Raw genomic sequence first — 16,169 nt, 5'->3', positions numbered from 1 at the left:
GAGGACAACAAACATTCAAAACCACCTCAAACACAAGCTGCAGCGGTAATTTCATGCATGCTCTCGATATCGTTTGCAGCCAGGTACTGTCTCAGGTCGTCTGCAGGCCTGCAGCACCAACCAGAGTTCAAAAGTTTAAACTCGGGCAGGATCTGCAGTCGGGACACTTTAAGCAACTTAGAGACGTATGGAGCCGTAATCCTTTGTGTGTAACTGATTTAATGAACAAAGTAAAAACAGAGGGTTGATCTTCTAATCCCTGCAAATGCTACAAGCTACTTGAAATACTAGTGAACTACTTTTCTTTCCCTTGATGTTAATCAGGACTGTAAATCCTCAGATTTTCAGATTCTGGCTTATCAATCTTTCAGAGCTGAATAAAACAAAAGCAAAGCGCTTAAGGAGGATCTGTGATATATCAGGCTGCATAGTTTTACATGGAATCCGTGTTGAGTGGTGTGTGGGTTGGTGTGTGCGCTCAATTCTCTGGCATGTGAAACAGATTGAGTTTCATAAGGAGATCTGGTCGTTAATTCGCCTGCTTATCTCCACGCGAGGCTCTGGACTAAATTTGAGTGCAATATATGATTCTTCCAGACACTTTTTATCTTTGCCGACTTCTCCGTCCACCTCCTCCTTTTCTCCTCATCATCCCTCCTCCCCACACCCTAATACACACACGCACACACACACAAGCTCGCCCTCCTCCTATTTGCCAAATACCTTCCAGTTGAAAAACACCCCATTTCTGCTGTTATCAGTCGAATGCATCACACCTCCCACTTCTCACGTTAGCCGATCCATGTTTATCCCTGTATTCAACACCGTCACCCCCCTATTAAAACTTTACTGTGCTGTGAGGCAGTTTGTCATATTAACGTTCTTCAAAACAAGACATAACTTTGATTCAGGGCATCACAGGAAGCGTTGATGCTCTGCAGCTGCAGCAGTTATAATCAACCACAACCCCCAAAAAACAAGCCTTCCAGGTCTGGTTTCAAATCACGCTGATAGTTTACGTTGGCCCCATCAGGAGCCAGAGTTCCCCCTATCTCCCTCAAAGAGCACCAATAGATGTTTGTCAGGTTTTTGTCACAAAGAGCAGCAGCCTGGACGTTTTTGATTTAGAAAACATTTTATACTTTAATACGTTTTTTAAGTAATTTACAGGACAAGACATTAATTAAACAAGTTACTTACAAGCCTGTAGTGCCACCTTGTGGTTGATCTTAATATTGAATACACTGTTTACATAGAAGATGAGTGGCAAACAATAGCACGTGAGTAGCCAAAAGTATGTGGACAGACAAAAGCTTGTGACCCTTTAATGTAAGAAATTGTACTGCAGCTTTGTGGGAGTTCAGTTAAGCTTTTTCCTGTTTCAGAGTGATTCATGTTTTCAGTTAGATGTGGAATAGCTTATCTAGCTGTAACCCCTAACCCTCACACACCGGGATAAACAGAATTAGTGCCACATAAATATTATTTCCTTGCTTTATGGCCCAGCTTTAGTGGCTAACCTACTGAGATTGCTTTGGTTGAAACAAGCTGCCATACTTCTTCTGATTGGCTGCCTCCAGCAAACAGAAGCGTCAAACTGCTGGACCTGTTCGCCTGAATTGACCATATCAGTAATATCCATTGTCACTGACATTGTGCAGATCCAAGAAGAGGAAAAACTGAAAATAAGCATTTTGTTCTAAAGGCTCACTTGTGCATAGAGTATTTAACTATATTTAATATCCTCCTCCACCTTGTATCAGTGTATATAGCACAAAATAAGGAAACCCATGATAGGTCCACATTAAGGTCTGTGGTCTAAGGAGCTTGGAAAGAAAAGCGTCTGGACTTCTTTAAGTTGCTTGAAGACGTTTCACCTCTCATCCGAGAAGCTTCTTCAAGTCCAGACGCTTTTCTTTCCAAGCTCCTTAGACTACGATGAACTGGATGACTGAGAACCTTCACAGACATTAAGGTTTGTGGTTTTTTTACAAGAAAATTATTTGGGTAATGTTTGGATGTCCACATATTTTTGGCTATGTTGTGCTCATAACAGTTGTTGAAATTATGCTGGTGCTCAGAAGATTTTCGTGTCTACATCCAAAGAAATAAATGTGCCAAACATGTATTAACTTAGTACATTGTAATATTACAAATCTTTTAATAAACAACACAAAACAGACACAGACAGGTGACAATTTCAAAGAAAACCCAGAGTAAAGTGTCTCAGTGTGGTGTTGTGCTGCTGTAGGAGGGCTTTATTTTATTTTATTTTTTAAATCTAATATGGCTTTTTAATTATTTTAAAGGCAATGTCTAACATGTCAAACCATAATCTGCCATAGGAGTTCAACAGGGATGAGATCATGCTCATAGGTCACAGGGAGAGACCATTACAACTGGTATGGATATGGTTAACTGTAGGATAAGTGTGCCGCGTCATCTGTTTCTATATTACAGTTCCTTCTGCTACATTCACAGAACACATGTTCATTTTGTGCCTTCCAGACTTCCAGCCTTTGCTTTGCATTTGTGTACAAAAATAAAACTCGCTTTAAAAAGCTAATCAATCACATTGAACATCCCAGCATTGATCGTTGTAAGCGTCTTACATTTTCTTGATCTTACAGGATGTCTTTCCTTTACGAAAACGACTTCTTCTTCTCACACTTTCCCACACCCTCAGTTTGCTGTGCAGTCATCCTCAGACACAGAGTTTCAGTCGGGGCTCACAGGCGAGTAGAGTTCGTCGTCATCTGATCATCAAACATTCAGAGAGATTAGTAAATGTTTTACATTTTATTCCTCCACAGCTGCACGTCTGTTTATTGAGATTTACCTGAATTCTGCATGTTTGAGGTTTGTCCAGAGTGAAGAGGACCATATGAGAATTTTGAAGCATCAGAAGGACCAACAAACGACTCCAATGGTAGAGGATCTGAAACGGCAAAAGCTTTTCAGTTTTAATTGAATAAAAAAGTATTTCAGACAGTCTGAGATGGACTTACATCTTTTATTTATTTACCCTCGACAAACTGAAACGTGACTATCAGCCTTTCTTCTTCTTTCTTGAATTTTATATCACACAACAATATTTTTTTAATTTTTTTTAAAGCTAGAATAATCCCAGGACTTTTTTTTATTTTTATAACATGTAAACTACAACACTTTCCCTAAGTATCTCAAAAACTGAATTAAAAAAAAAACATGGAGTCTATCTGGAAGAGGGAAGGAGAAAAGTTGAGAAAATAAGCTGACCTACAGGCATGACCACGTTCATCCTCATCCAGCACCCAACAAGGAAACAAATAAGCATATTCCACAATATTTATTTGGTAGAAAAAAGGACTGAGGGGAGTGAAGCGAACTCACCAGGCGTCACGTTGACGTAATCTTTGGGCAAGTTTTCATAGCATTCCCCGGAGGAGGTGCTGGACGACTCAAAGGAGTCCACTGAGATCTTTGACACTCTGGCGTACTGAGGATATGTCGAGGCACCGTTACAGCTTGGAAAGGCTCCTGTCATTGTATTTGAGGGCTGCGGACCTTAAAAAATAAAACACAAAATGGAGAAATTTTGTAGCACAGCTGGGACACAAACAAGAATTGTCTGTACGTGTGATTTCTTATTGGGGGTTTTTCTAAGGAACACATAAAAAAAGATGTCCTGCATTTACATCCATTTAGAAACAAGATATTTAATTTAGTCCTAACAGAGTTATATGTGGATGACCTCGTGCTGTTATGATTTGCTCGCTTTAAACTGTGAAATAATAACCTCCTCTGTAATTGGGTCAAATATCTTGCGCAACTTATGACAGAACAAATGATGGTGATGATATTTATAGATAATGATCTATGCACAAGCAAACATCCTGTTACGCATGACTGTACAGTTTGCATCTTTAGGGTACACTGTTCATCCGCTGTATACGGCACACTGGATGAACTACAGAAAAGCAGAAACTTCACGTAACTTTTAATGACCCTACAAGGTTATCACTGAAGAAACCAGGTTGTCTCAGGGTAAATGTGATGTTTGTAGCCTCTAATGTCAATACAGGTCAATTTTTAGAAAGAAATCTTGTGTATAGATTTCTTTGGATAATTGCATCGTTGTGGACCTTTAAGTTTTCAGGACACTTGTATAACTGTCATGTGGGAATCTGATTTGTGGGAATGTGTATTTTATCTTTTTATTTTGTTTCTTGTGTTTTATGTGATTTGATTTTTTATAGACCATGAGTCTGAAATAAAGATTTATCATGATGATGATTATTTTGTACCTATTGTTTGTTCTTTATGTTTTCTGTGTCTTGTTTTTGGTTAAAAGTGAAAGTCAGTGTTCCTCTTCCATTTACAGATTGTTGTCACAGCAGTAGTTTCTAATGGGAATGATGCATTTTGCTTGAGTTTTGCAAAGTGTTACAACTTTGCAAACGAACTGTGACTCACCTTCTTCACAAAGGCTCTCAAGACCTGAAGGCCTCATCAAAGGATTAACGTCTGTTCTGTATCGCTGAGAATCTGGATTTTTAAAAAAAGTGACACGATGCACACAATGCAATATTTTACAGAGCATCCTGCAAACATTCAGTGCAAAACAGCATGATCTGCTCACACACACACACACACAAACATGCAGATAGACAGAGCAGCTTCAACCGCAAAATGCAGAAACAGTGTGAGACAAAGAAGCAACGGCTGAGAAACGACACATAAATGCAGAGGAAAAATAAAAGAACGTGGCTCACTCCGAAAGGTGGATAAACTGACAGACGGGTCAATGCTTGGGTCATACTGCTCATAGTCTGTATCTACTGACGTGCTGTCAGCACTACTAAGCTGGGTCCAAAGGAGCCTGGGATTGGAGGGGACTTTTTGAGACAAACACACAAAAAAGATTAAACGATTTGATGAGATGAAATCTGCAACTTCCTCACTACCGTGCATGTCTATTAAATAGATAAATCGACAGATAGATATGCCTGCGGGGTTAAAGAAAGAAAAAAGCTGTGTTAGTGTTCGACATGTTGAATTGTTCGACCACTGACCATCAGTCTCCGCCGGGTTGGCGGTGACTTTGATGAGATTAACAGCCTCGTGATAGTTGTTGCTTTGACCAGATGGAGCTCGTGGGCTGCTGCGCGTCTGCTGGAGTAAGAAAGCTGTGCACATGTAAAACAAGACGTGGGTCATTAGCGTATGACATTTAGAGGCCCCGCAACGCAACTTAATAAAACAGATTAAATAGTTCAAACTTTAATGTATTGAAATATTTAGATTTTCTTTAACATTTTGCTGTATAATGTCAGAGTACTAATTTCTGTATTCTGCACTTTTATAACGCAGCATCTTAAAATTATAAAAATTTCAGATTCTAGGAAGCCCATGAATGTTTCTTATCTTAAGGCCTTACTTTTTGAGCGATTTACAGTGAGTGTATGGCTTTAAAGTGCCTTGGATTTGCAGTAGAAAATGGTTAGAAATGTTGATAATGAAATCCAAAATAATATATGCTACCTTCTTAGTGTTCTACTAATGTCATCTCCTCGTGTTAGGAAGAAGCTGGGTAAAACATATTTTTAAATGTGTGCTTTCTTCATCCTACTAACTTCAGATTAATTTCTTTCAAAGTCAAGGTAAGCCTGCAGCTCTTTCACAATCTAGTACATTAAATTAATTTGTACCTCTTTTAGGAATTTGACCTCTCCCATTACTTCCTAAATGTTGTGGACAAGCTGGGTGTCATGAAAATATTCTAGATGTTGTTGTTTTTTTGAACGTATCTTATTATGGGGGTTTAATTTTAAATTAAGGTTATTTTTTGGCGGTATAATGCGTCATCTTTTATCTGTTTATATCCACCTGTTTCCTGTCTGTACTAAAACAGATTCTAACTGAAAAAAACATTACACTGTTAGAATAAATAGGAGCTGTGCAGCATGTTTCACCCTTATTGATTTCATAAAGTGAAATATAAAATGTTAAACATCTACCTATGAAAATAAAAACATTTCTATAAAGTAATAAGATTTGTTTGGGAAAATAAGCATATTTTTAAAAACTGATGGAAGAGATTTTTAATGAAAACTGTCAAAATAAACTGAATGTTAGTATTTCCATCATTACAGACAATATAACCTAAAATAATCACTAAAATTACTTAAAATAAAAAAAGGACAATAAAATATAATCTATTTATCTAATAAAATCTGAACAAACCGTGTTTTCTCCTGTAATGGCAGCAGAGCACCGTGTTTGTGATGACAATCACGAGGAGCAGGATGGACAGAGAGATGGTGGAGAGAAGCGGCAGAGACGCAAAAGGCAAATCTGCAGCAGCAACAGCGGCTGTGGTTCCATTGGCTGGATGCACAGAGAAGAAACAAATACTTCACTTTCTGATTATTGATCAAGACTAACCGCGACGTTTAAGAAACTGGTACTGAGAATAATACTTCAAAGAATAATTTAAGTACTTTTTCATAAAATAAAACTGTAAATATTTACCAGTTGTCCATTGAGGTGTTACAGTTGGATTAACCGTGGTAGCGTTAGGAAACCCCAGAGAACCTGCAGAACAAAAATATAATCTGTTCAACAAAACGGAGAAATCTGGTCACCTGGTTTCACCTGGATGTGAATTTTATTTATGCTACGACGACATTTTATGTGATTCCGTAACTATTGAACAGAAACTCCTCAGAGGACGACTCACTGCAATCAACAACTGTTAAATGAATAAATAAATATGTAGGCACACGAATAAAAGCACTTCAAACACGTAATTATTTAAGTCACAGACAGAAATACGTTGGTTAATTACAATAAAATTTCAATTCAATTTTATTTATATAGCTCCAAATCATAGCAACTGTCACCTCAAAGCGCATTCTATAGTTTTATAAAGACCCAACAGAGAAAATTCTGACAATCACCCCTGAAGTTTCTTTCCTGACAGTGGGAAGGAAACTTCTGACAGAACCAGGCTCAAAAGGCGGCAGCCATCTGCTGCAACCAGGTGGGGTGGGGAAATGTATTTTTAAAAAATTTGAGTGTCTTAACAAAATTCCACCTTAAAATGTATTAAACATTTAATCCAGATGTTTGTTTTTATCCTGAATATCTGATCCCTTTAATATGTGCAAAGAAGTCCTTTTCAAAGAGTTGCTAATGAATAAATAAATTAATAAAATTCGCACTCATTGATTCCTCCTGTTTTGTTTGAGTGTTGTTTGTTTAACAAGTATATAACAAATAAAAACACCAAACTGTTTCCCTTACCTTCACAAATGACACCAGAAGCTTTTGAGTCTTTACACAGGAACCGATGATTTATGTATTCCTTGCACTCCCACAGACTCTGATCTTGTGATTTGCATTCATAGTAAAACAGCGTGCCGTTGTTGTGGGTGAGAGGAGGATTAAACTGGGTGTACTTTTCCACCTTATCGCCACAGCCCAGCATGGAGCACACAATGGAAGCCATCATCTCATTCCAGCAGTTATTACACACGAACCACCAGCTGCCGTTACGATGCACCTCCAGTTTACCAGAGCAGCGGTCCATACCTCCAGTCAGTCTGAGGCCTCGCATCTCTGCAGAGACACAGATGTCACAAGGAGTAAAACTACTGGAGCAAAATGGCATAAAACATTCCCCAAAAAATAATGCAAGTAAATCAGCTGGTGATAAACCAGCGCTAAGGATAATGACTTTGATTTTTTTTTTAACATATGACATACATAATTAACCTCATTCTCAAAAATGCATGAACAGAGATGTTTCTCCTGAGTTATGTTTGTTTGCTACACATCACTCATTCAATATTTCTGTATTTTTGCTGATCATTTTTTTAGTAGTGAAGATCACATTTCATGGAAACATAAATTTGAAGTTTAGTTATATGTAACTTTTAGAAGAAACAACGAAAATCTTTAAGATGTTTTTTTAACCAGTGCAGAAAGCAAGTTAAGCCCCAAGAATAAATGTTCACATTCAGAGTTGTTTTGTTAATAACATTAAAATTTACATTTTCTGATTTCTGCATGTATAAATAAACTTTTTTGAACTAGACCTGAACACACGACACCAGCGTCTTCTTTGTGTCCACAGTCTTGATCCTCCTCCTGTGTAGCCGGGCAGCTCCACAGGTTCTCCTCGTTGCCCGTACAGTTCAGATCGTCCAGGTAGATGGGTCCTTTCCCCGGGGGAAATAAGCCGGCCTGGCCCGTCACATTGAGGGCGTAACCGCAGCCGAGCTGGGCGCACACCACACGAGCATCATTCAGGTCCCAGTGGTCGTCACACACGGTGCCCCACTGCCCATTTTTCCATACTTCCACTCGTCCACCACAGCGGTCTGTCCCTCCTGCCAGTCGCACAAGCTGGTGTGCTGAGGATGACACCCTGTCATTATTATTGTGCATTACTCATCATTAATACTCGTGCAAATAATTAACCTAACAGCACAGTCTGGTGATCAAGATGTAAATCTTATGACCTGATAGTGTTAACTGAAATTATTACAGTCAGATCTGACAGTCACCAATCAAATACTTAGAAATCTCTTCCACTATGAATTCTCATTGCTTAAAAATCACAGCTCTTTATGATTTTTTTGTTTCTTAAATCCTTACATCTAAAGGTTAGTGCTCAGTTATTTTTGCCTGAGGCTAATTCAGAGTCACTGTCAGGGAAACACACAAGGTTGCATATTTTTGCTTCTTAAATTTTGGATAATAAACAAGCAGGCAATCACTTAACCAATTAACATGAGGTTAATTAGTTAAACCCACTGAGTGACTGTGGGTCAGTAACAGGGGTATGATAAGGATCAATTTCTGTCCTTTTGATTCAGTTATAGACAGTCTAAGGGACTGAAAGACATCCTGGAAGTGTGTTAAACCTGCATTATTTTTAACATCCAGCAGGGGGCAAATCTCCTGGGTTGCCTTCCTCTGTGACCTCAGTTAACCCTTTTCAGATTGCTTTACAGGCTCAATGACTTGTTTTGTGTTGGAGTCATTTTTTAACTTATAATTAGAAGGGAGGAATAACCAGGGTGTAGAGATTTCACAGTGAGGTCGCTCATCACATTCAGTCTGAAAACATGATACTTGAGGCTTCATAGCAGGATTTCACTAAGCAACGGGTCACTTCATGTTTGCTAAAAACATTTTTTATTTTTTTGTTTTTCAATAAAACACTCTGCTGTTCCAAGTTAGATGGAGACTGAGAGTTAAAATATATTTCTAGATCTCAGCTATATGTTATAAATTATAAAAGTAAAATATTGTAGTTGCTCAGTTCCAAAAACTCTACATGTAAAGGTTTAGTACTTTGGTAGAGCCACTGTGATCTGTAATATTAACACATAATGTTTCCCTACCAGCTTCCACACCTCAAACATGATTAACCAGTGTTTGCTTAAAGACGATGACGGACAGAGCAGATAAAAACTTAGGCCTGCTGCTGCATATTGGGAAAGGTTTCAGTGAGAATTAGTGATGGCTTCACGACTTCTGTACAGACAAGAGGAGGTGAGAATAAACCAGCGCGTAGGGCAGGAAGTCATTTATAGACAGGAAAGGGCATGTATGACATGCGGTCACACTCCTCAAATTCAGATAAACACAACAATAGTCCTCAGTTATTTTTAAGATATCTCAGACTGTTCATCGCCTGTTTTTGAATTGATGGTCCATAAAATGTGTGTGTGTGTGTGTGTGTGTGTGTGTGTGTGTGTGTGTGTGTGTGTGTGTGTGTGTGTGTGTGTATTATATTAAAATACATGACAATTCCCTTTCTTTTAAAAAAAAATATTGATAAAAAAATTGATAAAATATTCCTTCCATTTTTAGATTTTGAGGTTTTCCTGTTTATGTGTTTAGGTTAAATGAAAAGCATTTCATACGTTCCGAGGAGTTTCGTTCTATGTCGGTTTTGGAAATTTGGCGTGTGAGAAAAAAACCTTCTGGTTTCAAACCTCGCCTAATCTTTGTTTTTCTTCAGGTGCTCTAGTTTCCTCCCACAGATCTGTTAGGGTACAATGGCAGGTTACTGCCCCAGGGACAGGTCATGGTGCCCCCAGAAATCATGAATGTAAATATTTTTCCGAGAATGACAGTTTTTTTTCGTCGGTAGTGTTCAACATCAAAGTCAGAGTTATGACAAAGAAGTTCAGTTCTTTCTAAACGCTCAGATTTATATCTGACATGATGCTCAGAATTCTTGATGTTATCTCAAAAACAACCAAACTGATATCTCACAGCAGCAAGAGCAAATTCCTCAACAAATGCAAAAAGTCCTGCTTGTCTGAAATATTTAACAGCAAAATATCTTTAATCCTCCTACTGCAAATCCAGCCTTGCAGTAACACAGTACACTTCTATGCAATTCCAGTTATCAAGCTTCTTGCTATGTAGACCGCATTGTCTACATAGTAATATTTGTTGCTAATAATATTAATAACTGTGTCTCAGTGTTTGTATTAGTTAGTATTTATTCAGTGGCATAACAAGATAATATTTCAGTAAGTAGAAGAAAAGTAGAAAAAATGACTGGAGAGCTCCGTTTGTCTCCTCATGCTCCGAAGAAACATGTGCCTCCACGTGAAATCAACCAAAAAAAATCCAGTTTTCTTCTTATAGTTACTGTGATAGTCTAATATACACAGTTGTGGTCAGACTCTCACATGCATCCATCATGAATATGAATTTTATGGTAATTTGAGTCTTTTAATGATTATTTTGAACTGTTCTTTATGACTTTAAAAAACAAGTTTGAGTTTATTTTGGATTTTCTTTAATCCACACAAAAACTGCAGATTCCAAGATCATCAGTTCAAACAATTGTAGGTCTGTCCAAGTTATTTGTTTATGTCACCGTTTTGCCACAATCTGGAAGAAGAACCAAACTCTTACCCTCAGAGGCTAATTAGTTCATGTTCAGGATTAAATTTGTAGATAATCCTAAACACACAACTGGTTTTTATAAATAGATTAAGCAGGCTAACATGAAGCTTCTCCAGCAGCCTTGCAAAAGCCCTGACCTCAAACCTTTTAAAAATGATGGACTATGTTTGAAAGTATGCCCAGAAAACCAACCAATTTAAATTAACTCTACCATTTCTGCCGAGAAGAGTGGTCAAATATCCAGCCACAGTTATACCAGAGGCTTGCTAATGGCTACAAAGGCACCTATTTGAGGTGTCCATGGTAACAAACATCTGACCTCAACTGTATCTAGTTTCCTTGATATTTAGTTACATAAGTTTTAGTCTGAACACTCCGTTCGCTGTCAGATGAAACAAAAGTCCAGATGGTGTGTGAAATCTGTGTGAATATGTTAGCATCCTGATTGGCTACATCCATCTTGAATGCAGAACAATTTAATATTCGCTGATTGATGCTTTACAACTGTGAAGGTTGAGTCAATGAAGACTGAACTGGAAATTTCATGTAAACTAAAACAGCGTCTATATATATTAAAATTTATATAACTGATTAGATTTTTCTGATTGCTGACATTAAAGAAAAGTCTTACCACAAACCACTTCATGGATCACACTGCAGGAACTTCCAACACTCAGTGAACAGTTCTCCAAACGTCCGTGTTGGTATGAACAGTTTTGAAAGCAGGTGATGTTGCCTGGTGAGCTGGTTTTATTAATAGAATGGACGCTGCCGCATTTAAGATCCTGACAGATCTGTTCAGACAACCCATTCACAGAGTCATTTGTGAGCGCCATTATGTCACTGCTCCTGTTCCTAGGCAACCTGAGTGTCCACTTGCATTTTCTACCAAGAGAGTAGACATAAGGGTCATCTGAGGACACACAGAAATAAGAATTAGAGCAATTTTTTTGTAATTTCATTAAAACAACCATGATAGCACACTGCAAAAAAACACATTTTTTCTTCAGGTTGTCTGTGTCTGACAATTATTTAATTTGAGTTAACACAGATGAAAAGGGACAAAGATCACACAGATTACTCCACATCTGAAACAAGGTGTTTTAGCTTCAAGCCAAGTTTCTTCTTATTGGCTCTACCATTAGTAATAAAATGTTGGAACAGGGAGTGAGAGAGGCTGATGTATCTAAGTGATCATATTAACACTATTTGTTCTCTCTGACATCACATAGAAGACCTGGCCTTGTCTCGCATGTAAACCTGCTGACCTCATTATTCAAAACCCTGTTTAATATGACTATCCACCATTAACAGCATACATATAACAGAAAATAGCAAGAGGGACAACAGGTCCAATTTAGTCTACAGTACATTTAACCTGCCACAGAATCTGTTTAAAAAATAAATAAATAAAACAACATTACTTCAGTTTATGGCAAAGTATGAGACCAAAGGAAAAGACCTTCTAAAATATCAAAACAAAAACTCTATATTAGTTATTTTTCCACATTTTTTGGCTTTGCTGTTTTTAGTGCTCTTTGTCCTAGCTAAAGTGACCATGATATAACATGTTACTTATAACACCACTACAGACACATCTAACCACTCACTAATCGAGTGGTTACTTGAGCAAGAACTGAGGTTTTTTCTGGGACACGTTGGTGTGGTTGACACATGAACGCGATCATTTCGACAACATTAAAAGCCACTAAACTGAATCTTGCACCTCTTTAAAACTAACATCTCGCTTTTACTTTTTGTCTTTTTGAAATGTGACATCTCGTATGGTCTTCATCTAAATGTGTCCTTTGTGACAAACATTTTTAACAACCTTCACAATATCTGATCGACTTTGCCAGTTTTACACTATGACTTTACAGAGAATGCTTCCACTGGGGCTATTTTTCTTTAGCTGTCAATTTTTTTAATTGTAGATTTAAGTGCCACATTTCCCTTGAGAAAAGAACTCAAGCGTGTTCCTCCTTTTATCTCTGTGCAGGATTGTGGTTGTGCATACGTCTTTGCAATCTTTACACGTTGGCGCCGCACACCAACTATCAAAGTGCTGAGATTAACCTCACAACCTTTAGCTATGCTAACACGCTGTATTTCTGGCCACCAGAGACCCTTCTTTTAAGATGCACCCTGGTGCATCTTGGAAGTCCCTGGCCACACATTTCCTGCGTGTATGTGTTCTGTCTACAGTACAAGCAATACGAAAATCCCTTAAAAATAGTCCTGTTTATATATTTTACCATTTTACTTTTAACATGGTTTATATGTTTATTAATTTTTAATCCCTATTTTTTCATCAGACATTCCAGTATTTTTTTAGCACCATTACAGCTTCTACTTTTGTTTTGAATCCTTGTGAATGTAAATTGTATGCACTAAAGTATTTTTGGGGCAAAAATGTGTTTTTCAGGATGCAGCTGAACTAAAAGCCACACACAGACACAAAACAGCAAGAAACTGTGCTTGCAAGGCAAAGCCGAGTTAGCGTGGGAGTGTGTGCTCTCAGCTCACTGTTTGATTTGCACCTGCAAAATTCACCAAGATGGGTTTTACAAGCAGGTCACCCCCACTTCCTGTGCTGATGAAACATTTATACTGCCTCTGAGTAGAGTGCTTATCCTGATTCTGGACAAAAAATTCTGGTATAACGGTGTTTTTGTACAAAAGTGAACTATGCGGAAAACAGAAAGGGAAGATCCCACTTACTGCTGCTTTTTGTGTTATTTCCCTTTCCACTCACACGGATATCAGACGGGTCGTTTTCAGTGGTTGCATTTTTCAAAGCTGAAATCAAGAAAGGAAAAAAACTCTTTAGGAATCAGAAACAGAGTGAGCATCTAGTTGGAAAGCTAATCAAACTATGCTTTTAAACCACATGTACTGCAAAGAGTAACAGCTAAACGATGTGTCACCGTTTTCTGAGCAATTATACTGAAGTGTTTGATAGGAAACTACAACTAATCTCTCCTCCACATTTTTCACTTACTTTTCTAAGAGACTTCAGTTCTGATTTTCATTTAATGTTTCCTGCCCAAGCACCTAAATTGAAGGTTTAAAATAGCGTGGCGTGCTCGTTGCACTAAAGTACATGTGGAAAGTTTAAATAAAGGCTAAATAATACGGTACAAAAATTGGAAATATGTACAAAAAACGAAAATATACATGAAATATCGAGATTTGCTTTTCATCTTCATACCGATCATGTTATTTTCAGTCTATTTTTCCAAGGAAAGGTTCTCTACAAAGACAAATTTAGGATCTGACATGTTCTGACATAAATAAGCTAAAGTATTTATCAATAAACTGTCAAGTTAACAACAGTTTTATAACAACATCAACAAAATAGCAAACAGGGTCTATATCGTTTTACTTTACCAACAGCACTGACTTCATGTCTTTTACGTAACATTTGAGATAACAGTCTGTATGTACATGAGACCAGTTAATATATATTTTAAATAACACAAGGGATAGATAATAGTATCATTTCATTTTACGCTGATTTCACAAAAGTTCTACTCTGTTTGTGAGAACAAAGCATTAAATAAATAAAAAACTGTAAACAGTACCTTGACAAAAAAAGTTCACGTGGATGATTAAGATGAATTTCAGCAGCTTCATTCTGTTGAGAGAGAGAGAGAGAAATACCTTCTACACTGTACAGCTCAAAGTCGAACCCCGGAGCTACTCAGACGTCTAGCTCAAATAGAGTAAGTCTGTCAATGTGGTTTCCTCTGTTGATCCCGTGGTGGTACCCTGCAAAACTTCCTAGTTGCTGCTTCGCAGAGGGAAGTGAAGCCTTTGTGGTACTTCAGCTTTTGTACAAACAGCTGTACAAACTTTTGTCAGATTATATATATGTGTATATATATGTATATCTAATATTTATTTTTAAAATATTTTTATTGTTATTTTACATTTTTAATTGTTTGAATAGATGGATGGACTCTAATTGGTTTTTTTTCTTTTTTATTGTAGGTATTGAGGAAATTCGTGGGTTCGTTTCCTATAATAACGGTAATTAATTTAACAGTTTGATGCAGAGATCGCAGTTCTGTGCGTTTTACAAGGCTTAAGAGCAGGAAGAGAGCTGGACCTTTCTGTGTTAAACATGTAAACATGTCAGTGATTTCTTAGTAATAAGTCTATGATGTATGAATTTTCTCTCGACAGAAAATAAATATATTTATATTTGCATGTTTCTGCAGTTAAGTTTAGTTTTATATGTTGGATGAAAACAACATAATTCAGTTCAATGTAGTACGGTTGGTGTAATGGTGTGGTGGATTTTTTTTCATGGCAGACTTGGACCCCAAATGATGTGTTTAACACAGCCTACCCAAATCTCTGTGAAATGTTTCCAGCACCTTGTAAAATCGAAGTCTTGAAAACTTAAGGCGAACAAATAAACTCTACCTAATGAATAGAATAGAATAGAATAGAATAGAATAGAATTCAACTTTATTGTCATTGCACATGCACAGGTACAGGGCAACGAAATGCAGCCTCCCGAAAGTGCATGTGATACTTTCTAGCAGTGTTGTTTTTTTTGTTGTTGTTGTTGTTGGTGGGGGTTTTTTGCCTGTCCCATTTGGTTCTTTAGCCGTCAGAATTGTTGTCTGAAGACCAACAAGGATACCCAGTGGATTTACTTTGCTAAATTAATCATCATGGCCTTGCCGTATCTGCGAATTTGATCCTTTGTTGTTATTATTTATTTTATTATATTTTCAGTTGTTACAGACGGGACAGACATGACTGAGGGATAGGAAAGGGAGAAAGAAAGATGAAGGAAAAGAAAAACAGAAGGGAAGAGGGACCGTGAGAAAGGGTACTTAAAAAGAGAAAGAAGAGGAAAAAAGAAAAAAAATCTCCTGGATCACCTGTTGAGAGAAAAAGAAGAGAAAACAAGCAACAAAAAAAACAGAGCAACATACTAAACACAACACCATCACATTAATCTAGCTAAGTGTAAACAGCAGTAAATACGAAATGTTGAATGTTGTTGTGTAGCAAGCAGGACCGACAGCGCACATTGTGCTTGGAAATAGCAGCCAATAAAGGTATAGTTTATGTCTATGAACAGTGGACACCCGTGTGCACACCTGTGCGGATCAGCGCGCTTGTATTCAAAAGGTTTCCCCATGTAATGGTCTGCTAGAGGATGTAGAGAGCCATAGCCCCCTCCCCCAAGGCATGAAGCAGGCATGGAGGAGATCCAGGCTCCAGACATC

The 16,169-nt window shown here is 37.7% G+C and overlaps 1 protein-coding gene across 2 annotated transcripts; it reads right to left on the bottom strand.

The window, feature by feature from the left end:
* Positions 1 to 2,718: 2,718 nt before the first annotated feature.
* LOC146609354 (T-cell differentiation antigen CD6-like) lies at positions 2,719 to 14,556 on the bottom strand. 2 transcript variants are annotated; one of them, XM_085346654.1, is made up of 13 exons: positions 14,505 to 14,556; positions 13,642 to 13,719; positions 11,552 to 11,833; positions 8,082 to 8,399; positions 7,288 to 7,602; positions 6,514 to 6,576; positions 6,226 to 6,369; positions 5,055 to 5,168; positions 4,755 to 4,877; positions 4,456 to 4,527; positions 3,373 to 3,546; positions 2,840 to 2,938; positions 2,719 to 2,756 (listed from the first exon to the last, which is right to left on the bottom strand). In XM_085346654.1, exons 1-13 carry the CDS (start codon positions 14,554 to 14,556, stop codon positions 2,719 to 2,721), a joined length of 1,872 nt encoding a protein of 623 aa, XP_085202780.1. The 2 variants fall into 2 exon arrangements, with proteins under 2 accessions (XP_085202780.1, XP_085202779.1); XM_085346653.1 differs by having other exon boundaries at positions 4,755 to 5,168.
* Positions 14,557 to 16,169: the final 1,613 nt, after the last annotated feature.

The sequence above is a fragment of the Diplotaxodon limnothrissa genome, linkage group LG22 (assembly GCF_057381915.1).
Source record: "Diplotaxodon limnothrissa isolate DT_005_m linkage group LG22, D_limnothrissa_male_GT1.1, whole genome shotgun sequence".
NCBI classification, from domain to species: domain Eukaryota; kingdom Metazoa; phylum Chordata; class Actinopteri; order Cichliformes; family Cichlidae; genus Diplotaxodon; species Diplotaxodon limnothrissa.
The sequence above is the reverse complement of the archived record's forward strand: the minus strand, read 5'-3'. Positions and strand labels throughout refer to the sequence as shown.